At 49.1% G+C, this 19,757-nt stretch overlaps 8 protein-coding genes across 8 annotated transcripts; 4 read left to right on the top strand and 4 right to left on the bottom strand.

The window, feature by feature from the left end:
* Nucleotides 1-2,190: 2,190 nt before the first annotated feature.
* Nucleotides 2,191-2,826, top strand: BDZ99DRAFT_459179 (uncharacterized protein). Its single transcript, XM_033719103.1, has one exon. It carries the CDS (start codon nucleotides 2,408-2,410, stop codon nucleotides 2,774-2,776), a length of 369 nt encoding a protein of 122 aa, XP_033582228.1. The 5' UTR covers nucleotides 2,191-2,407; the 3' UTR covers nucleotides 2,777-2,826.
* Nucleotides 2,827-4,392: 1,566 nt separating this feature from the next.
* Nucleotides 4,393-6,321, bottom strand: BDZ99DRAFT_193247 (ankyrin). Its single transcript, XM_033713171.1, has 2 exons — nucleotides 6,079-6,321; nucleotides 4,393-6,022 (listed from the first exon to the last, which is right to left on the bottom strand). The coding sequence occupies exon 2, from the start codon at nucleotides 6,018-6,020 to the stop codon at nucleotides 4,458-4,460; it is 1,563 nt and encodes a 520-aa protein (XP_033582229.1). The 5' UTR covers nucleotides 6,021-6,022; nucleotides 6,079-6,321; the 3' UTR covers nucleotides 4,393-4,457.
* A 118-nt stretch (nucleotides 6,322-6,439) lies between these two features.
* BDZ99DRAFT_495071 (oxidoreductase) lies at nucleotides 6,440-7,657 on the top strand. The gene is made up of 3 exons (XM_033723352.1): nucleotides 6,440-6,673; nucleotides 6,727-7,188; nucleotides 7,244-7,657. Exons 1-3 carry the CDS (start codon nucleotides 6,589-6,591, stop codon nucleotides 7,537-7,539), a joined length of 843 nt encoding a protein of 280 aa, XP_033582230.1. The 5' UTR covers nucleotides 6,440-6,588; the 3' UTR covers nucleotides 7,540-7,657.
* Nucleotides 7,595-9,262, bottom strand: BDZ99DRAFT_459181 (Asp-tRNA Asn/Glu-tRNA Gln amidotransferas-like protein subunit A). The gene is made up of 4 exons (XM_033719104.1): nucleotides 8,862-9,262; nucleotides 8,705-8,806; nucleotides 7,851-8,647; nucleotides 7,595-7,800 (listed from the first exon to the last, which is right to left on the bottom strand). The coding sequence occupies exons 1-4, from the start codon at nucleotides 9,121-9,123 to the stop codon at nucleotides 7,633-7,635; spliced, it is 1,329 nt and encodes a 442-aa protein (XP_033582231.1). The 5' UTR covers nucleotides 9,124-9,262; the 3' UTR covers nucleotides 7,595-7,632.
* Nucleotides 9,263-9,826: 564 nt separating this feature from the next.
* Nucleotides 9,827-12,212, top strand: BDZ99DRAFT_549866 (major facilitator superfamily transporter; the record flags this gene model as incomplete). The annotated part of the gene is made up of 7 exons (XM_033726967.1): nucleotides 9,827-10,415; nucleotides 10,469-10,710; nucleotides 10,759-10,894; nucleotides 10,943-11,033; nucleotides 11,134-11,402; nucleotides 11,448-11,549; nucleotides 11,608-12,212. The coding sequence occupies 7 exons, from the start codon at nucleotides 9,827-9,829 to the stop codon at nucleotides 12,012-12,014; spliced, it is 1,836 nt and encodes a 611-aa protein (XP_033582232.1). The 3' UTR covers nucleotides 12,015-12,212.
* A 365-nt stretch (nucleotides 12,213-12,577) lies between these two features.
* On the top strand, nucleotides 12,578-13,996 carry BDZ99DRAFT_567143 (polysaccharide deacetylase). The gene is made up of 2 exons (XM_033727658.1): nucleotides 12,578-13,154; nucleotides 13,229-13,996. Exons 1-2 carry the CDS (start codon nucleotides 12,754-12,756, stop codon nucleotides 13,818-13,820), a joined length of 993 nt encoding a protein of 330 aa, XP_033582233.1. The 5' UTR covers nucleotides 12,578-12,753; the 3' UTR covers nucleotides 13,821-13,996.
* Nucleotides 13,907-16,418, bottom strand: BDZ99DRAFT_485662 (uncharacterized protein; the record flags this gene model as incomplete). The annotated part of the gene is made up of 6 exons (XM_033722722.1): nucleotides 13,907-14,156; nucleotides 14,210-15,069; nucleotides 15,126-15,449; nucleotides 15,496-16,120; nucleotides 16,174-16,235; nucleotides 16,320-16,418. 6 exons carry the CDS (start codon nucleotides 16,416-16,418, stop codon nucleotides 13,907-13,909), a joined length of 2,220 nt encoding a protein of 739 aa, XP_033582234.1.
* A 2,108-nt stretch (nucleotides 16,419-18,526) lies between these two features.
* BDZ99DRAFT_378959 (uncharacterized protein) lies at nucleotides 18,527-18,841 on the bottom strand (the record flags this gene model as incomplete). The annotated part of the gene is made up of 1 exon (XM_033715128.1): nucleotides 18,527-18,841. The coding sequence occupies one exon, from the start codon at nucleotides 18,839-18,841 to the stop codon at nucleotides 18,527-18,529; it is 315 nt and encodes a 104-aa protein (XP_033582235.1).
* Between the last annotated feature and the right edge of the window lie 916 nt (nucleotides 18,842-19,757).

Raw genomic sequence — 19,757 nt, forward strand, 5'->3', positions numbered from 1 at the left:
GAACCTCTTCTTGTACAGGTGTAAGACGGCGATTTTTGGAGATAGCACCGCGTTGTGGAGGAATACCACGGGCGCGACGCGTAACCGTCTTTCTGGGCACATCGTATAGTTTCTCAACGCCTCGGAAGGATGTAATTTGGCCGGTCTTGTAGGCTTGAACGCCTAGAATAACTCTGCCTTCTTGAAAGATGGCTTCTTGTTGTTGTGGTGCTGCCATTGGGGTGGTTGTTGGACGACGCGTCGCGTGTTGAGTTGGGTGGGCCACTAGCTTGTGCGGGCCACTAACTTGTGGATTACGTTATGCTAGAAAGTAATATTGCTTAGAAAGCCTCTGGTTATATAACGTGTTCTACATGCATGTGGTGGTTACAAGCGAGTGGTGGCGCTTAATTTTTGGTGCGATTTGGACGTTTTGACACCCCAGCAATCTCAACAACCATAAAGTATTAAATAAGATTATATGAATGCATATAGTATTTAGCTCATTTCAATGGCTAGGCAATAGTTTGGAGTGATGTGTCTCTGTAATTCTATTATATCGTAGATCTTACCCAATGCTAGGGGGCCAAAACTCTACTATAACTAAATGTGGCCATCAAGAGACCCTAAAAATTTGTCTTATAATATTGAAACAGCTATGCATATCTTTATTCTAAGTTATAGATTCAAATCTTTTATAGTTGTTGAGGTTGCTGGGGTGTCAAAACGTCCAAATCGCACCAAAAATTAAGCGCCACCACTCGCTTGTAACCACCACATGCATGTAGAACACGTTATCTTAGAAATTCTAGCTTTAAAATTAGCGCTGCTAAGAATAACTCTACTAAGAAATTAACTTAAGGGCTTAGACCTATATTAATTCTCGTCTCTTCCTGTTATTAATAGGCTTGTTCTTATATAAATTTATGTGACAATTAGCTGCGCTTGCAGGGAGAGTGCCGACCCGCTCTGGCTAAAAGGGGGAGGTATAAAGCTTTCAATTGAACGGCCGTGAGGCCTGTAGCTACCATACAAGACGAATATGCTGAGTAGCAAGAGGGTGTGCGCGCTCGCGTGTAGAAACGCGTTCGCTCTCCCCTAAGCTAGGCTGTATCGGGCCGCACGCTCGAAGAGGTCCAGAGGCTCCGAGCTTCCAGGTTCAGCCCCTAACACTGGCCACCCACTTGTTTTTCAGTGGTGGTGCACTAGTAACTAATACAGTACTATAAGTCGTAGAATAGGGTAAGTCTAGGAAGGGCCTTAACCAGAATACAGGTGCTCAAAGCTTGTCCAGGTGTATAGATAAATGGTAAGAGCGCGCTAGAAAGACCGTGCACTGAGAATTTCTAAAGGGCAAAAAGCGGAAGCCGATTTTGCAAGCAACTGTAACTCCCACCGATTGCATTGCTAAGAAACTAGATGACTTTTAGGGTCGAACCCAACAGGCGCTAGTCCGCCAACACTACATTCGTTGGAAACTAAAAGACACGGTCTGACCAACTGGCCTACACCGGATTTGGTCGTCTATTAGAATAAAGCTCTACGAGTAGCCTAAGTTGAAACAGGCGGGCAACGATAATCGGTAATTGGGCGAAATAGTATCAAATCTTCCAGATACATGGTATACTACAAATAAGTACCTCGGAGGAGACACATTCACCATCGCCGTCATTATAAGGGGTTTTATGGCTTCTAATAGGGTCCTGGTCAAGTACCCTTCTCTAACTTGACGATCCAAAGAAGCTTAAAAGAATTTAAAGAAGTTGCTGGCGATTTAAGACTAGTAGACGACCTTCTTCTTCGCATAGAGGAATCAGAAAAGTGCAATGACCGTCTCCCAATAGTCGGAGCTTTTCCAAAAGTCGCGGCCTTATGTATCCCGGAGTTGATACCAGAGACCTGCGCCGTAGGATCGGTCATTACCGCCGATAAAGGAGGATCGACTACTCCGTAACACAATTCATCACCGATAGTGTTGAATTGGCGTCAGTCTGGGAGGATTTGGACGATAGCGAGCAAGTCCGTCTATTGGGATCAGCTATAGACGCAGTACGAAAGCTGCGAGGCCTCAAGCTTGGCGATGCGGATGTGAGAGACGCGCTGGCGGAGACGCCCTTTACTCAACACGCTCTAGTCGGCCCAGATATCGGGTTTTTTGGACGACATCCCCTCGTTTCTCGCCGGCATCATCAAACATGCTAACCCGAAAGTTGAGACCGCAAAGGTGGAAGCATCTCCATCCGGCGACGGAGTAATCTTAAAATCAGACTACCAGGATATCGGGGAAGCACCCCTCCCTCAAATCGCTCTCGATACCCTTCAAACTGATATCGTGCTCTGCCACAACGAATTCGAACCGCGGAATCTCCTTGTGTGAAAAAGCAGAGATACACAACACTACAAGCTGGTTGCGATTATCGACTGGGAGATGGCGGGCTTCTTCCCTTTCGTGTTTGAGTCTGTGCTTAAGGATCCGAACTTGCGCGCTTCGAACTGCCACTTTAGTTGGTACAGGCTTTTCATGGATCGAACGAGGGAGTTATTGTCGGCGGATGGTAGTAGCGATGCTCTGCTTCGTGCTTTGGATGTCATCCACACCTTCCGAAGGCGAAGAATGAAGAAAAATGTCGGGGAGACTCTGCAGGAAAGACGGATTGAGAAGCTCAAGCTGAGGCGTGGGCTAACGTTGCGGGATGGATGGTTGGTGCCGGAGGGAGTCGAGAGGGTGCTGGAGATGTCAAAGGACGAGATTGGCGCGATGGTGAATCAGATCCTGAAAGAGTTGGGGAAGATATAGATGGGAGATGTACGTAGGTAGGAGGACGAACTTTACTTATTTCGTACAGGGCATTGACCAATGATATTTTCTACTTTATTCGAGCATCCCTTTTCACCATTCTTGCTCGGTGAAAGCAGGTTGCAATAATGAAGCCATTGGAGTGGACGTCTCCTATTCATCCATTCCCCGTCGCGTAAGGTGCGAATCATCGTTATCCAGCAATAGTCGCGCTCTCTCGCTCTTCCCTTTAGCTTTATGAGATTATGCATGCTCCTGCTTGCCAGGCTATGGGTACCTCGACACACTTTCCGCAATCGCGCGGGAAAGGAAGAAGTTGTGCTGCCAAATCCGGAAACTTGCTGGGCCACCTCAGACTTTGGTGAAGAAGGTAGCCCTAAGGTCTTTGTAGTAGTGATGCGTGATGGTTCCAATCTGTTTGCAGCCATCCAATACTTTCTAAGGCTTTACTGACTGCGCAACCTGATGAACGTTTTTCGATTCTAGATCGAAGAAAGTGAATCGAGGGACTTCAGTCAGCAGCGACCAAACGTATAGAGGCTCATGACGAGGTATCACATGCTGTGAAATGCTTGCGATAAAGCGAAAGAAATGGGTTGGTACAGTGAAAGGTCATAAGCCTGTGCACACGCGTTTACAACTGCTTGGGGTACCCAATGGAATCCAAGAACCTAGGCGCGATGTCAAGTTTTGTAGTACAACTCAGACTACCTCTTAACTAATTGGCCGCTTCATAGCAGGGCCACTCCTCGCAGTGGTGTCGAGTGAGCAAGAGTGGAATCAGGCAGTGATAAGGTTCCGTGTGCCCAGACTTATGAGCTAGTACTGTAAATCCAGAAGTGTCGCTTCTGTATACTCTTGCTTGCCACCGTCAGGGGTACTTCAGGGCAACGGCGTGAGATAGGAGGAAGTCGGTTTGATCAACCAGGAAACTGGCTGGGGGGTCTCCGACAGTGGAGGAAGTCGTGGCCATGACAGCCCATCTCACTTCTTTCTCTTGAAGTACCTCCTCCTCCTCTCTCTCATCCCACTCATCGTGCACATCGTCATCCATCAATCCGCATTCACCAGCGTACACATCGTGCATTTCTACTACCTCTTTCGCTCTTCATTTACCCAGAAAGCTACACAGCACGCCGTTCACGTCAACATGGCCTTGAGAATCAGCCCGGGTTACATATGGTTCTGGTTTGTCTTTCATAATTCCCTCAGGTGTTGCGTTATATACGTCCAATACTGTTACCTCAAGGCCTTTGAGTGGCAGGAGTCCTCGGCATATTCACGCGTCAACTACTTCGGTCACTTGTTCAGCCTAATTCTCCCAATTCTCTGGTTGTGCTTTCTCCTCTATTGGACCAACTATGTCTCTCGGGCACGTGGCTTTAGTAGCCGCTTCTACGCTTGGGCAGCTGGCGCTCCATCACTTCTCAGTGCGATATCGCTTTGGAGCATCCCTGGCAACGATAGGTTTCAGAACGGGCTCGCTTTCTGGCTTGTTGCGCTGGATTTTTTCTTCGGCTTGCAGCATGTGATTGGGCCATTCTTTCACTAAATGCTCAGGCATCCCCACGCCCGCGGTACGTTCTCCAAGTCTTTTCTTGATAGAATCACGCTAACACCCTGAGGAGTCAGAAGTCGAAGAACGTGACCTGAGATAGCTATCCAATCAGCTGCGTGGCCCCTATCTCTTCGGATTGATCCACACGAGCAGTTCTATCCACGCCTTCGAGACGGATTCCCCACAACTCGCGAGAATGTCCCAGATCTTTTTCGGAACGTACACCACCACCCAGCCCAATCCCGTAATAATCCACCAAATTACTTCACCCACCACCCCAAAGATTGTTTTCATTACTTTGTATGACGCTTCTCCAAACCGCAACACCCATCCCCAAATCTTCCCTGGCAGCTCGACGAAGGTGGCATGGAGGAAGGAGCAGAACCCATTCCATATGTCTTTTAGCGTGATATTGCGGAAGAATGACATGACAGCGGAGAGGAGTGTATGGAGGAATGACGCCAGACGGCCCAGTATGGATCCAATACCATGAGCAATGCTTTTCACACCGTCCCAAAGCCAGAGTGCAGCGACCTTGAGTGCTTTTGGAATTCCTGTGATGATGCCCCACACCCACTTCGCAATAGCCTTGAAAATTCTCGGGATCTCTTTCGCGGCTTTCCAAAGCCTCGCTGGAACCTTCTTCATCCCCCCCCACACCTTCGCAGCTCCTCGCCCAATGCGCTTGGGCATCTCTTTTGCTCGGCGCTTGCACCAACCACCGAACTCTCCGCGATGCTTCCAGCACCACACCACCGAGTTCTTCAGCGGAAGGACGATCAAGTGCTTCGGGCAACTCCATATGAAGAATCGAGGAATATCGTACAGCACCACTTTGAAGAAATAGTATATCTTCTTGACAGCCTTTCTGGCACGATTCATCGCTTTCTCATGCTTCGCCTTCCACCGTCGCCATCCACCACCGCGACGGCCCGGCAGAAACTCAACAATATCGCGATGGCCGTTGTCGGACGCCAATCGTAGCGCGAGTTCGCCGTCCGGCGCGACCAGCGCGTCGTCGGCGTGATACACATCCACAAGGAGCTTAACGAGGTTGATGTTCCCCTTCTTAGCTGCTACCATGAGTGGCGTACGCTTGTGTCCTTTGATGGCAGCTCGAGGGTACGGATCTGGTTGGTCCCAAATCACTTCTTCGTAACCTTCAGAGGGTGTGGCTCCGAACGCATTAACATCGGCATCGAAGTCGAGAAGCTCTTGCACCATACGAATGTTTTCGACGCGTACAGCGGCAAGGAGGGGCGTTTCGCCCCGGATGGACGTCGTGTTGGCGGTCACGAGGTTGGATTCGATCATCATGGCGACGGCTTCGTCTTTTTTGCTAGTGATGGCGGAGAAGAAGGAGTTCACGATGTCGCGGCAGATATTGGACTGGTCGGCTTCATGGCCGTGTCGCATAGCGGTGGGATATGCAGTGATAGGGAGTTCGAGGGCGCCTGTGGAAGCGGACTGGATGATGGATTGGATGCCATGAGGGTCGGTTGTGGAGTAGTCTGGGAGGCCGTTGTTCAAGGCCAGTATATGTGGGTTTGAAGCCTCGATTCTGTCGGGATCATTTGGTGAAGAGTTTTCCGGAGTAGGACTTCTTGGGCTGGCTGTATCTGGAGGTATAGAAGGAGACGCGTGATCAGTCTCCACCGGGCGGTACTCGTTCTCAGGATTGCTCATCTCTTTCGAAGTTTCTTTCAGTGACGATAGAAGATTTTTTGTAGAATATTAGGCCTACCTAAGGCCAGCTGGCGATGACTTTATGTATTGATGCTGCTGTGCTGTGCTTTATGGTGATGCCTGGAGTTGAGCCTTGGAACGCCACGTCGAGCTCAGCCCCTCGCTAAGGACAGCCACATTGAGGTTGGGATCATCCTTCCTCGGCATGCCGTATTCTGCTGGCCTTGCGAGGATTTGTTATGACTTCTTGCTTGCGATTGTATCATTTCCGATGATGGAGGGGTTGGAAACAAAGGTTGCTTGATGGATAATGTGGTAGTGGAGACACTGGAGTGGACATCCCGCAGCGTAGTTTTAATCACGCTTTGCATCTTTAAGAATGGTGGTATTTCAGACTCCTCTCCACCTTCCCCCACTCCATCACTTGCTTATCATTCTCTCTTCATTTCAAGTAACATTTCTGTTCTTATTTCAGTTCATTCCTTACGGATTTAGTATCTTGCTCGTATGATAAGTATATGATTCTTTTCGCACTGATTTCAGAGAATCTAGATTTACGTGACCGAAAATGTCACTATTTCCATCATATCCAATTCCCTACGATGCTCCTTTTGAGCGTGGGGTTGCTCTAGTTACGGGCGCGGCAGGTACAGGTACGCATTCGATAGCGACACAATGAATCAGCCTGGCTATAACTCTCGAGTAGGAATTGGAGCAGCAGTAGCAAGAGCATTCCTTGAAGCTGGCTGCCAACGCCTCGTCATCACCGACATCAACCGTGAGACTCTCGCAAAGACGCAAGACTCCCTAGAGGAGCGATATCGTCGACCAGGTCTTACGATTCTGGCTATTGACGGAGATATCTCGTCTAAAGCCTTCGCCGAAGAGCTGGTGGAAAAGGCGATTGAGCAATTCGGAAGACTGGATTACTGCGTCAATAGTGCGGGAATCATGGGTAATAACAAGTCTTCAACCGAAACTTCCATTGACGCCTTCGATAAGATCAACGGCGTCAACTACCGTGGCTGCTGGCTCTCATCACGTGCTGAGCTCAAGGCGATGCTGAAACAGGAGCCACTTACTAGCCATGATCCCGCGAGACCAGCCCAAAGAGGCAGCATTGTCAACATAGCGAGCCAGTTAGGTATCGTAGGACGTCCGGAATGTGGTTCGTACATCTTTATACCGAAATATACATAATCACTAATTCAATTTCGATCTAGCGGCCTATTCTGCTAGCAAGGCAGCCGTCATCGCGCTTACAAGAGCGGACGCAATCGATTATTCCAAAGATGGCATCCGGATCAACTGTATTTGCCCCGGTATCATCGACACGCCCATGACTACGTTCACCGAAGAACGCCGAGAGCTACTGAAGCCGTCGATTGACATCGCACCTATGAAACGGATGGGACTACCCCAAGAAATCGCAGACTGTGCAATATTTCTTTGCAGCACAAAAGCGAGCTTTGTTCAAGGCGCGGCGATGGTTGTGGATGGTGGTTATGTGATCAACTGAGGTGGACTCCCGCATTTGCGACAGCGCTTTTTGGTTCAGCCTTTCGATAAATTACATCTGCAAGGCTAGTATTATTCTATTGAAGATACCAAACTACAAACTTCTCTTCCAACCGCCTTCCGCCTCAAAGATCTTCCCAACTTCCTTGCACACCCTCAACAGGTGTTGATCTCGGTACCTCGGGGCTATCACTGATAATCCGATAGGCATTCCATTCGCGCCCTTGAAGCCGGGTATGTTGACGACAGGTTGGTGCAAAGCCTGAAGAATGATTAGTCTGATTTCCCTAAAGAAAGGCAAGGTATACTGACCGTCCATATCCCGCAGAAAGTCGCGTTCCCGGTATTGTTGCCCACCGGCGCCTCATCCAGCGCACTGGGAGCAATAATTGCAGCATACTTCTCCAAGATCGCATCCATCTTTGGCCGCAACGCCGCGAGTCCATCGAAAGCCTTGAGCTGCTCTTTCCTCGAATACTTTTCACTGTTTTCTACGTGACCTACCAAAGACTCGTGGAGTTTATCCTTCGCATAGTAGTAATCAGGCAAGAAAGCGATCCGGCCATCTCCGCTGAGAACTTGCAGGTGCCATGCCGTCAAGTCATCGAACTCGTCCGGCAGTACAAGTTCCTCTACTTCAGCGCCGTGGGATGTGAGTAGCTGCACGCCTAGATCTAACGCGTCTTTCGTCCCTTTCCCCGCCTCTGGCCAGTTCGGTGTCTTGAGCTTCAGTACGGCAAATTTGGCTCCTTTCACTGAGAAGTGCTCCCCTGGCTCGTCGTCTTGTAGCTGAAATACGTTGATGAGTAGTCGAAGGTCTTCCACGCTACGAGAGTACAGCCCAAGCGTATCGAAGATCAGCGAGTACAGCTTCTGGCCCTCTCGCGATATGCTGTTCCATGTTGGCTTCAGGGCGTAGATGCCATTGAAAGAACCTGGGCGGATCGTGCTACCGATCGTCTGCGTGCCCAATCCGATCGGGACCTGCAGATCTCCAACAGCAGCACCAGATCCTGAAGAAGAGCCACCCGGGGTGCGGGTAGTATCGTGGGGATTACGCGCTGCGGGCCCGACGCTTGTGGCAGCGAATTCGGTAGTGTGGGTCTTTCCTAATTAAGAACGTGGCGTCAGTAATGGGCATCATAGATATAAGAAGGTTTCTTTACCATATATGAGAGCTCCGTTTTTCCGCAGAACTATGACTGAGCCGGCATCTAGCTGGGGGTGGTCGTCCTTGTAGATGGGTGAGTTGTACTGCGTCGGCATATCTAGGATGGAGTTTAGCAGGGAGTCCAATGCTTCAAAATCGAATCCGTCTCGCACCTTTCGTGAGTATAACATCTTTCACGCCAATAGCTACACCATGAAGGGGTCCGCGTTCCGCTGGTGGGATTGCGTCAAGCTTTCTTGCTTCCTGAAGGACCAGTTCGGGGTTCAAATACGCCCATGCGTGGACGGTAGAGTCCCTGCTTTCGTAGCGAGATAGAAGTGATTGAGCATATTTCTCTACAGTCAAGCGACCAGACTTGATTTCAGCGACTGCTTCGGTTGCTGTCAAGCTGTAGGGCTCGGTGGTGGGGGACATGATGATGTCGAGTGCTGGAAAGACGTGGAAGAACGTAGATTGTCTGAGGGTGTTAGGCTTTGATTGATTATGTACTAAAGTTCTCCAAATCTTGTGCTCCTTCAAAATTTGTTCAGGAATGTAGAGAAGAGAATGAAGCTTGAAATTGTTTGGTGTAGGTAGCTTGGAGCTTCACCACCCCACTATGGACTATGACTCCTAATCGATAGCAAGCACGCAAGGTGCTAGGACTGCCTTCGGGTCTTCCGAAACATGCCCAGGACACCACGCGACTCATCACCACTCTGTCGGAGTGAAGTATCAAAAAAGACAGATAATCGGGAGCTGGTCCGCTTCAAACTGGCCTCTGCCCTCCATCGACGGTAAGTTACTGGCAGCACCGAAACTATTGTGCTGTCGAGCTCGCGTTGGTGCGAGGCGTCGGCTGAAAGTTCCCGATGGCTCATGGCGCCAACATACGCCAATCCCTTTGACGTTTGACGCCGGTTTAAGTCTCCTAGCAACGTAGGAGTCTCGGATGACGTGTGGGGAAGATGCGGGAGAGCCGGGAATAACTGCAGGCAAAGAAATTTTCGCATCAGCAAGGATTGAGATCCGAAGCATCGCTTTCTTACTGAGATTCTTGCCTGCTATCGAGCCATACTTCCAGTTTTATTGCTTTTCTTCTCGAAGTCCGTCTTTTCAGATTACGTATCAAGGCTTCATGGCACTGCGCGATGTCGACTCCATCTCTCAAACGGCCAGGGACGACGAGAAAGTCGACCTCGAAAAGGCCATTGGCGACTGGATCTCAGATGGAGAAAAGGAATCAAACCCGGCAACTGTCTCTATTGACGCCGAGTCTGACGACGATGCACGCAGCATACATAGCATAGGCAACCAAACCAACGTCCTGTCCAGCAAACGGCTTCTCGTGGCATTTCCTACACTTTCAATCGCCCTATTCGTGTCTTTCATTGACCAGACAAGCGTGTCAACCTCCATACCAGCCATATCCGCGGACCTCAACACCGGAACTGCGACATCATGGATTGGCGGGTCTTTTCTGATCTCCTCGACCGCATTCCAGCTCATTAACGGACGCTTGAGTGATATATTCGGCCGCAAGAACTGTTTACTGATATGCCTAGCTTTATTGGGAATCGGCGATTTGCTATGTGGATTCGCAAAAAGCAAAGAAGTTCTCTTCGCATTTCGAGCAATTGCTGGGATCGGAGCTGGAGGTGTGAATAGTGTGGCGATGATCATCGTCAGCGATATTACAACGCTCGAAAATCGAGGAAAGTTTCAGGGTGAGTTAAATCGCTCAATATCAAGAGTACTCAGTATTAAATTGCTTGTGCAGGTATACTTGGAGCCATCATAGCTCTTGCTAACGGGACTGGTCCATTCATTGGCGGCGCGCTGGTGGAGAAAACAACATGGAGATGGGTCTTTTGGATTGTTCCAATGCTTGCAATCCCCGCCGCTCTAGTTATCTTTTTCTTCCTTCCGCTGAGACATGACTCTGGTCACTATGCCGCAAAAGTCAAGAAAATCGATTTTGGAGGGGTGGTGTTGAATTTGGCGTCCGTGTTATTGATACTTGTCGGTCTATCCCTTAATTACGACATTGCATACACTTACTTTAAGAAGATCCCCCTTTCTGGAGCTGGGGCGACATATGCATGGGACTCCGCATTTGTGATTGCTATGCTCACTGTGGGCTTATGTCTCGCGATAGGATTCGTTCTTTATGAGTGGAAGATAGCTCCTATACCAATCATGCCTGGTGAGCCATTTCTTGCAGTTGGAGGCTTACTATGCTGACCCAGACAAGTGCACTTGGTTCGTTATCCACATTGCCCGATGCTTTATCTTCAGAATTTCTTCACTGGCATTTGTTTCTTCGGCAACTTCTTCTATCGTAGGTTTTGCGTAGCTCAACCGGTCGTTCAGTTCACTGACTAGATGTAGTACCGTACGTTGAGCCTACTTATGGAATCCCTACTGTCACTGATCAGCTGCAAGTATCTACTTCCAATCAGTATTAGCATTTTCTCCCTTAGAATCTGGCGCTCTAATGCTACCCCTTATCATTCTTACCTCTATCACTTCCATTCTCTCAGGCCAATTCATGTCCCGTAAAGGCCGTTACATGCCAGTCGTCGTCATCGGCTTTGCAATTTGGACGATTGGCACTGGGCTTAAATGTGCATTCTCTCGATCTACCAAGCTATGGAATATCATCATCGTCCTTCTTATTGAGGGATGTGGCATCGGGTGCACGCTACAGCCGAGTGAGTATCTCTCGTGTGCATGCATGCGTTGCTAACAACATCCAGCTCTTGTCGCGATCCTTGCAAATTCACGAGCTGAAGACCGTGCCGTCTCAACCGGTCTCCGAAACTTTCTCCGAACAGTCGGCGGTGCGTTCGGGTTAATTGGTAGCTATCTCTTTGCTCTGTATGATTTGTCAAAGCACAGCAAGCTTATTTGTTCCAGTGTCCGGTGCAATTCTCTCGAATACCCTCCGCACGCGTCTATCCAGTCTCCCATTTATGTCAAGCAGACAGCTTGAGAGCCTCACATCGTCAACATACGGACTCAAGGAGCTGAATCTAACGATAGAGGAGACCAACTTGGTGTTGGGTGCGTATATGGACGGGCTGAAGTATATCTTTATCATGTATTGCGCCAGCGCGGGTGCTAATTTCCTGATGTGTGCGGGGATTGGAAATACGGATCTAAAAACGAAGCCCAAACCCGTCGACACTCCGACTGAGCATGAAAGCGGAAACTCCGAGGAGCTGGATGATAGCCCTATGAATCATGGCAGTGCGACTGTCGAGAAAGAGACCGCACAGGTGAACTTGAATGATGAGAAGAGCATAAAGCACGAGGCAACCTGAGGAGATATTTAAAATCGCGGCATTTCCAGAGCATTTCCTCTCATGAGGCATGCAAAAATGGCTGAGCATTTAAAGTGCGATATGCATTTACGGAGTTGCATAGATTTAGTACATACACATGGTGCATGAGAATGACTTCACGATAAGAGGAATTTGACCGCCTCACGGCTGGAGCTATATATGCATCCCAAATTCATCTGTGGCTGCTTCACGTACTCGGGCCCCGTCGGGTGTTTCAACAAATCTTATGACATCGAATGATAAATCACGTGATTAGCACGTGCTCCACTTCTCACCACCTTTCAACTCCACAGTCCCTCCTAGCCGGACCGAGTTTGACACAATAAAATATGCTAGAATATCTATCTAGAGAGAGTCTCGGCGTTATCTGCACCTGCAGGACCGAACTGCCGGCCGCCCATCGGGTCAGAAGACGCCCTCCCGACGACGTGCATGCCGCTAAAGCACCATCACGCCAAAAGTTCCAGGGTTCCATGCAGGAACGGCATGATAGAGCCGATAAGAAAATAAAGCTATGTGGAGGGGTAGGTTGAGAGGGGCAGCTTGTAAGTATCCGTGCTCAAATTATTCTCATGCAAGCTTCAAGCTTCAAGCTTCCAAAAAAACGTTGCTACACTACTGCTTAGAGGATCTATTTGTTGAGATCCAACTAAACTCTCTATCTACTCGTGTTGTTGTCTACATAGATGATTGTTCAAAGAAGTAGCAATCATTGATCATGCCCCCCGTTTACTCCTGCAACCCCCTCTACGACTACCCCCGCGACTTCAGCGGCTACGGCGAAGCTGGCCTCGACCCTAAATGGCCCAACAAAGCCAAAATCGCCGTCTCGTTCGTTATCAACTACGAAGAAGGCGGTGAGCGCTCAGTGATGTCCGGCGACGGCATGGCGGAGCAGAATCTGCGCGAGAATCCGGCAGGGCCACCACGAATCAACGAGCGCAATCTCAATGTCGAGAGCGAGTATGAGTATGGCTCGCGCGCGGGGTTCTGGAGGATGTTTAGGATGTTCAATGAGTACGGGATGAAGTTCACGTTATATGCGGTTGCGCAGGCGGTGGAGAAGCAGCCGGAGGTTGCGAGGAGGTGTGTGGAGATGGGGCATGATGTGGCGTCGCAGTGAGTAGTGTCATGATATTGACACCAGTAGTCGGAAGATTTGGGAACATAGCTGATGTATGTGATGATTGTAGTGCCTATCGTTGGATCGAGTACCACGACTTCAGCATCGAGAAGGAGAAGGAATACATCAGGAAGGGCATCGAGTCGCTCAAAGCCCTCACAGGCTACGCACCCCGTGGATGGTACTATGGTTGCAACTCCCCACACTCGCGCACTCTCGTGCCCGAAGTCTACGAAGAACTCGGCGAAGAGCTGGTCTGGGCTTCTGATACCTACGCGGACGATGTGCCCTACTGGATTGACCTTCCGACCGAAGCCTCGAAGTCTGACGAGGAAGCAAAGGGGTGTCTGATGGTTCCGTACAGTTATGATTGCAATGACTTCAAGTTTCATGTCATAGGCTCTGGATTTGCGGATCCGGATGGTTTCTTCGCGCATCTCAAAAACGCGTTCGATGTGCTATACGAAGAGGGCGAAAAGGGGATGCCCAAGAGGATGACAGTGGGGCTTCACTGTAGGATAGCTGGCAGGCCGGGGAGGTTCGGCGCACTAAAGCAATTCGTTGACTATCTCAACAAAAAAGGAGTGTGGGTTGCCACAAGGACGGAAATTGCTGAGGCATTCAAGAAAGAGTATCCGTATAAGAGGGGGAAGTTAGCGTAAGCGGTAGCCTACCGTAATTGAAAAGAGATGGTCGAGAAGTTGATATTCGTTTCCATCTTTTCTTTCCATATGCCTTTAAGCATGATTCACTCGTAAACTCCAAGAAAGCCATGATCCCATCCATTGCCATTAGGGAACGCGGAAGAGTCCATTTGCATGAATCCTGTCATGCTATCGGCGTCATAGAGGCCGTTTGAACCGTCCCAATCGGCATTCTCCTCAGTGATCGTTTCGCCTAGCGCCGAAAATACATCGCCGTTGGCAGATGGGGTTTCTTGCGGAATTGCTGTAGTTGGGGCATGTGACTGAATCATTTCGTTGAACATCTTCCAGCCTCTAGCTTTCAGTTAGCAATTATATAATGGAACTTGGGGTAGTGCAGATCTTACTGCCAACCGCCTGGTACCTCTTCATCGACTTCCATAAACACCTCTTTGACTGCACCCAGTATAGGATTGGGAGCCACGGGAGCATTTGTAGCGCTAGAATGCCCTTGAGGAGCCTCTTCAATCGATTCCAGTATGACCTTTGGTTGCCGGACATCCGAGTTGTGCTGACCCGGATTCATAACAACGCGCAGGACACTGCCGGACAACGCTTCGAAGATGTCTCCGTATTTGGTTGATCCGGTCCATTTCTCTCCGAATAGCGTCAATGTTTGGCTGCATGCTCGGGTAGCATCAAGAACATCATAGGAAAAAAGCGACCGATCTCTCCATAGACAGTAGATCAATGTTAGTCCTGCTATGAAGCAGGAGTGAAGAGCGATGACTGTGAAAGACAAGATTCTTTGCTGATGAAGTCGCCTGTACGCAAGGCAGATTTGGGCCGAGGAGTTACCACAAGAGATGAAGCGTGGATCCGTAGAAGGTATTACTGGGAGCAAAGAGGTATATAAGGAGAGCACGGTCTTGTGATACTGCAATGTGAAGTATTCACTAGAATCGTGGTAACTTTTGTCTGGCATGTACATCCATGCCGGTTCCTGGGCGTCTTTAGGAGGAAACGGTATTGCCTTCACCCACTCATCCAGCTCTGCGTGTATATTTGCCATCTTGGCGTCTAGACGAGCTCGATCATTTGGAGCTGGAGTCACGTCTACTCGAAAGACTATTCGATGAATCTTGGACTGAATTTGACGAAGTCTAATGATGTGATTGAAGGGCATTATGTTGCTCCAGGACGTCGGGCCTTCCGGGGGGCTTTGCGCAGCTGAGAGATCCCAAAATTCTTGTGCAACGCTTGGTAGCTTTCTCAGGGGTCAACGAGACGTCGATATGTGTGAAGAGTAGAGAAATCACTCACATCAGCATTGATATCCCTATCTGCTATTGCAAAGGTTCTTCCCAAAAGTAAGCTGGTGAGTCGATCGAGACCGTAGCAGGACCAGAAGGTGCGTTTGCGTATCTCTAGGTCGCGTGAGTTTTTGACCGGTGTGCTTGCACTTGGCTTTCTGTGTAGGCCTAACTCAATGCATAGAGTTATGGCATATCGAACTTGGGACCAGACGCCAGCGCCATACGGGCTTCTTTGCCCGAACACGGCAAGTAGGGTAAGGAATTGGACGGTCGACACGTTGTGTTGGTCTAGTATATATTCCATCGGCTCTACCGCTGCGCCGAAGTGAACCTGGACGGTGTCAGTAGCATATTAGTAACGAGAACGGCGGACATACCTCGGGGTCTATTTCACAGGCCATCTTGGTTAGCTGCATATACCTAGCGGATATTGCGTAAATAAGGTGCATAATACTCCGCTCCACTATAGGTATTGCTCCTTTCTCATACTGTCTCTTGAAGAAAGAAGTGTACAGCGCTCTATCTAGGGTTGGCCATCGACTGTGCAAGCGGTCGAAGAAGACACGAAAGAGAGGCTCCGCTTCATCTGGAGGGGGGAACTCAAGAGCAGAATCAATTGGAAAGGCTGAGCTTATAGAAGAGATAGAAGTGTTTCGAGCTACTTTGCCTTGTTTTGGGGTGGCTCCATCGGCATGTCTCTTCGTACGGAATATCGAAGACTGTATCATGCGTGCGATGGATGCTCCGGAACTGGAACCGAAGTAGAACGGATCATTGGCAGAGTCATCAGCAGTGCCTGAAGCACATAAGGAAAGATAAGCAACACCATCTACCAGGGATGCGTCTTCTTCTGAAAGCGAATCATCCCCGGTATGGGAGAGACGACGATCCGCGTCGAAGTGCGTCTCCTTGGACGGGAGGCTGCTACTCAAGTGGTCTTCTCCATACTCAGGCAGTCGAGCCTCAAGGAAAGCAATCCGCTCCTCGAGGGCATTGATATAGCTGCACCTAAATCAACAAGGAGGTCACACGGGTGACGAAAGATGAGGTATTACAGCATTTTCCCCCCTGGGTAGCGCGGTCGAATAGCTTGCTCGTAGACGCAAGTCACGCTCACCTTGCGGCATGACTTGCACGTGGGTCGCTGGCCATCACACTGGCAACGTCAGAAACAATTCAATTCCGATGACTTTCATCTCACTTTCTGCTTCCTTCCCTTACAGCGCTGACATGCCAGTGCTACCCTAGCCCTCCGAGTCCCTGGAGGCGGGATGCTCGCTCCCGAGGTGGCGGGTTGCATGCCGTCGTTCGATTCGATAAGTTGTCAAAGCCCTTCGGAACGGGTGAGCGCACTTGTAGCCGGGAAGACTCCACATGCACGTGGGTGCTATGGATCTCGGATGGTGTTGTAGTAAGACTTCTAGTCGGGGCAGAGCGAACCGACGCGGTAGGTGCTTTCTTAAGTGCAATTATAGTGGTACCGCACCATGGAAGTGCAGAGTCAACTCGCGTCGAGAAATTAAGCGCAGACTTTGGTGATAATGGACAAGTAAAAGAAGCCGCGATAAGATACGAGTCATGTAGAAGCTCCGCGGAGCTACTCTATATTTGGGCCTTGGCGGTATCAGTCATACTAGCATAGAGTATTATAGGTTTAGCGGCGGAAGTCGTGCAGCCGTTATCGTCGCAGTCTCAACTCACTACCAAGAGTCTCTCGTTATATCGCCGTGCTACGAAGGTTGCTTGGTTGCGTCGATTTTACCTACCATTAGAGCTCGGTTCTTGCTCTCGAGCTACTGAGAAACATTAATAAATTAGCATTATGACTAACGTATTCCACCACCGAGCCGGCCAAACCACCGAGCCGGCCACTTTTCCTTGGCACAACCAACACCATGTGCGCGCAGTCAATTTATTCGCAACCAGCTATAGAACTTGTGTACGACACACTTAGATCAGATTCAGAAGAAGCTTCTTGATCCTTTTTGCACGTACGCGCATTGTGCCCAGCCTCTCCACAGTTTCCACAGCGCCGTTGAGCTGGTAGAGCCCTATTTGCACCATCTCTACTACCCACCTTTTTCCGTGGATTAGATGCTCCAGACACTTCAGCAGCTACGTACAACGCTGCTGTACCATACTCCATTGTACCGCCAGTCTGGATTCGCTTTCTTTTACGACCTTTACGCTTGGTTATCTCTGCTAGTTGCTCTTCAAGCTCTTTAACCCGGGCTTTGATAAGCACATTTTCGTGTAGCATCTCTTCGGCTCCTTTAATAAGCTTTGAGAAGCCTTTTTGGGCGGTTGTTGGTGACCGTACGAAGGAATTGCTTACTAGCCTTGACTGTGATCCAAATTCGTACGTATTGCTTAGGGTCTTTGATTGCCATGGTGTTTCTAGTAGGGGTGCTGGTGGTGGGGTCTGTAACCGTACATCAAGGCGATCAAGAACTACCTGCGCGTTGATAGGAACTAATCCAGAGGCCTCAAAGGCCTTCTTGCAGTTCTTGTACATAAACACGTCGAAAAACGCGTCTTTAAAGGCTGGTAGGAAGCCTTCTTTATTAATATGGTAGACGCGTCGGCGTGCTAAGTCTCGTATGCGTTAAGAGTACTTTAGCTTTAATGGCGAGAAGCACACCATATTAAGTGGCTGAAGTATATGCGATGAATGCGCAGGCATACAGAGGGTAAGGATTTGTTGTTCAACGCAATAATCCTTAAAATCTTAGTTAAGGTGGCTCTCATGGCCGTCCAAAATCAGCAACCTGTATAACCCCACCTGACGCGCCTTTGTATACGTGTTAAAGTGCTTTAACCACTTAAGACCAAGCTTGTTATTGGTCCAGCCGTTCTTAGAGACAGAGAGCTTCTAATTGTACGGTATCTCTGCTTCCTTATACCATGCAGAGATATGAACGCGTCCTTTGTAGATAATAAATGGTAGGGTTGCATATCCGGCAGCGCAGATGCTCTGGATAACCGTAACCCACTCTCGGTTGCCTGGTTAAATAAGATTGGGCCTCGTACGTTTCTCTGAACCTGTAACAACCTTCATTGTGCCAATTATACCCATTTAAAAGCCAGTCTTGTCGAAGTTATGGATGTCATCTGGGTGGACGCCATACTTGGCTATAGTCTCTTGCACGAGAGTAAACCACGTGTTGATAACCTCTGGGTCTTCCTGGAGTATCCTCTGGCGGTCCTTTGCCCGATTAAAAGCCATTTTAAGCTCCTTTGTACGAGATATAAACCGTTGAGTCCAGTTCTTGCCCACTGGTGTCCCACCATGCGCAGCCAGTACTTTATCTGCTATATCTGCCACCTCACACAACCGGGGCGCAAATCCTCGCGAGTCTAGGTCAAGGATATATCGTATAATCGTGTGCTCTTCGGTCGCAGTGAGCTTTAGGCAGTTTGGTCGTGATTGAGGTCGAAACGTGATTCCGTGGAGCCGATCAGAGAGCCGCTGATGTCGTACGTTGAAGGCTGCTGCAGCGCGTCGTATGGTCCTAAATTGACCAGAGGTAAAGGCTTGAAGCGCGAGATCAATACTGCCTTCTTGCTGAGATAGATAATCGCTGCGTTGTTGATGCATTGCTGTGTGAATGTGGTGTTGGTTGTGCCAAGGAAAAGTGGCCGGCTCGGTGGTTTGGCCGGCTCGGTGGTGGAATACGTTATCTTCAAAGGCGTCTCTCCAGGGCTCTTGTAATTACTGTACATATATAGGTATGTGATGCGCGCATGAAACATCTGCTGGAGCTGCGTATTCCTTGAAGATGAAGAAGGCACGTTTCTAATCGAAGGATACATTTCTACTCCCTACATGCTCCTGAAGCCCTCGAAAATGTGGAGCGGCATCAGACTCTGTTGCTCTCTGATAATCGTTCTGAGTCTTATTGTAGCTTTCTACACAATTACGAAGTGAAGAAAAACATACACTTACCTAGTATTAACTATCTGAGATTCTTCAATGACCTTTAAAAGCCATAGACAAACCCTGAAGCTACTCTTCGAAGAGCTCGGTGAGTTCACATAGCCACCACAGGCGGTATACTAAAAAAAAACGTCGACGGACGCAATGGCGAACGATTATGCACAAATATCCGTGTGGAATAGTATGGTTCTATACTTTGAATGTAAAGATGTTCGAGGTAACTCCCCCTTAGGTTTAGGCGGCCCTTCTCTTCCGGCTTAGCGTGTTTTTCTGCCCTTATATAATCAGTCTTTGAACCTCCTCTATAAAAACACATATCCTACTTCTCACTCCACTTTCTCGTCTCACTCTTCCTCCGCTTGTGTGGTAGGCTTAGCTATTCCATAGAAGTTTTACGCGTTGTTATAGCACTGTCGCGTCGCAATCGAAATCTGATGGAATTTGGCGCGGGATTAAGATTCTCCGTGCACGTGACTCCCATACTTTCTGGGCCATGAGGCGTGGCGAACTAATACGAGGTATTGGCGAGCTGAGCCCTGGTCTTTCCAATTTGACGCTTTACCGGATGTGTAAGGTTGGCTGACAACACCAGTAATCGAATCCGCCTCTTGCTATCTAGGTACAAGCGCATCAGAGGGCGCCCTTGGACCTGATATCATCTCCCTCCACCCCCTCTATCGTTGCCTGCTCGAGCACGGGTGC

This window comes from Mytilinidion resinicola, assembly GCF_010093595.1.
Source record: "Mytilinidion resinicola strain CBS 304.34 unplaced genomic scaffold BDZ99scaffold_3, whole genome shotgun sequence".
Lineage (NCBI taxonomy): Eukaryota > Fungi > Ascomycota > Dothideomycetes > Mytilinidiales > Mytilinidiaceae > Mytilinidion > Mytilinidion resinicola.

Coding starts and splice junctions, on each gene's coding strand:
- BDZ99DRAFT_567143 (XM_033727658.1), top strand. CDS start 12,754: ATGCCCCCCGTTTACTCCTGCAACCCCCTCTACGACTACCCCCGCGAC. Junction 13,155..13,228: donor GGGCATGATGTGGCGTCGCA/GTGAGTAGTGTC, acceptor TGATGATTGTAG/TGCCTATCGTTGGATCGAGT.
- BDZ99DRAFT_193247 (XM_033713171.1), bottom strand. CDS start 6,020: ATGAGCAATCCTGAGAACGAGTACCGCCCGGTGGAGACTGATCACGCG.
- BDZ99DRAFT_459181 (XM_033719104.1), bottom strand. CDS start 9,123: ATGTCCCCCACCACCGAGCCCTACAGCTTGACAGCAACCGAAGCAGTC. Junction 8,648..8,704: donor AAACGGAGCTCTCATATATG/GTAAAGAAACCT, acceptor GTTCTTAATTAG/GAAAGACCCACACTACCGAA. Junction 7,801..7,850: donor CTTTCTGCGGGATATGGACG/GTCAGTATACCT, acceptor ATCATTCTTCAG/GCTTTGCACCAACCTGTCGT.
- BDZ99DRAFT_459179 (XM_033719103.1), top strand. CDS start 2,408: ATGGCGGGCTTCTTCCCTTTCGTGTTTGAGTCTGTGCTTAAGGATCCG.
- BDZ99DRAFT_495071 (XM_033723352.1), top strand. CDS start 6,589: ATGTCACTATTTCCATCATATCCAATTCCCTACGATGCTCCTTTTGAG. Junction 6,674..6,726: donor TACGGGCGCGGCAGGTACAG/GTACGCATTCGA, acceptor ACTCTCGAGTAG/GAATTGGAGCAGCAGTAGCA. Junction 7,189..7,243: donor CGTAGGACGTCCGGAATGTG/GTTCGTACATCT, acceptor ATTTCGATCTAG/CGGCCTATTCTGCTAGCAAG.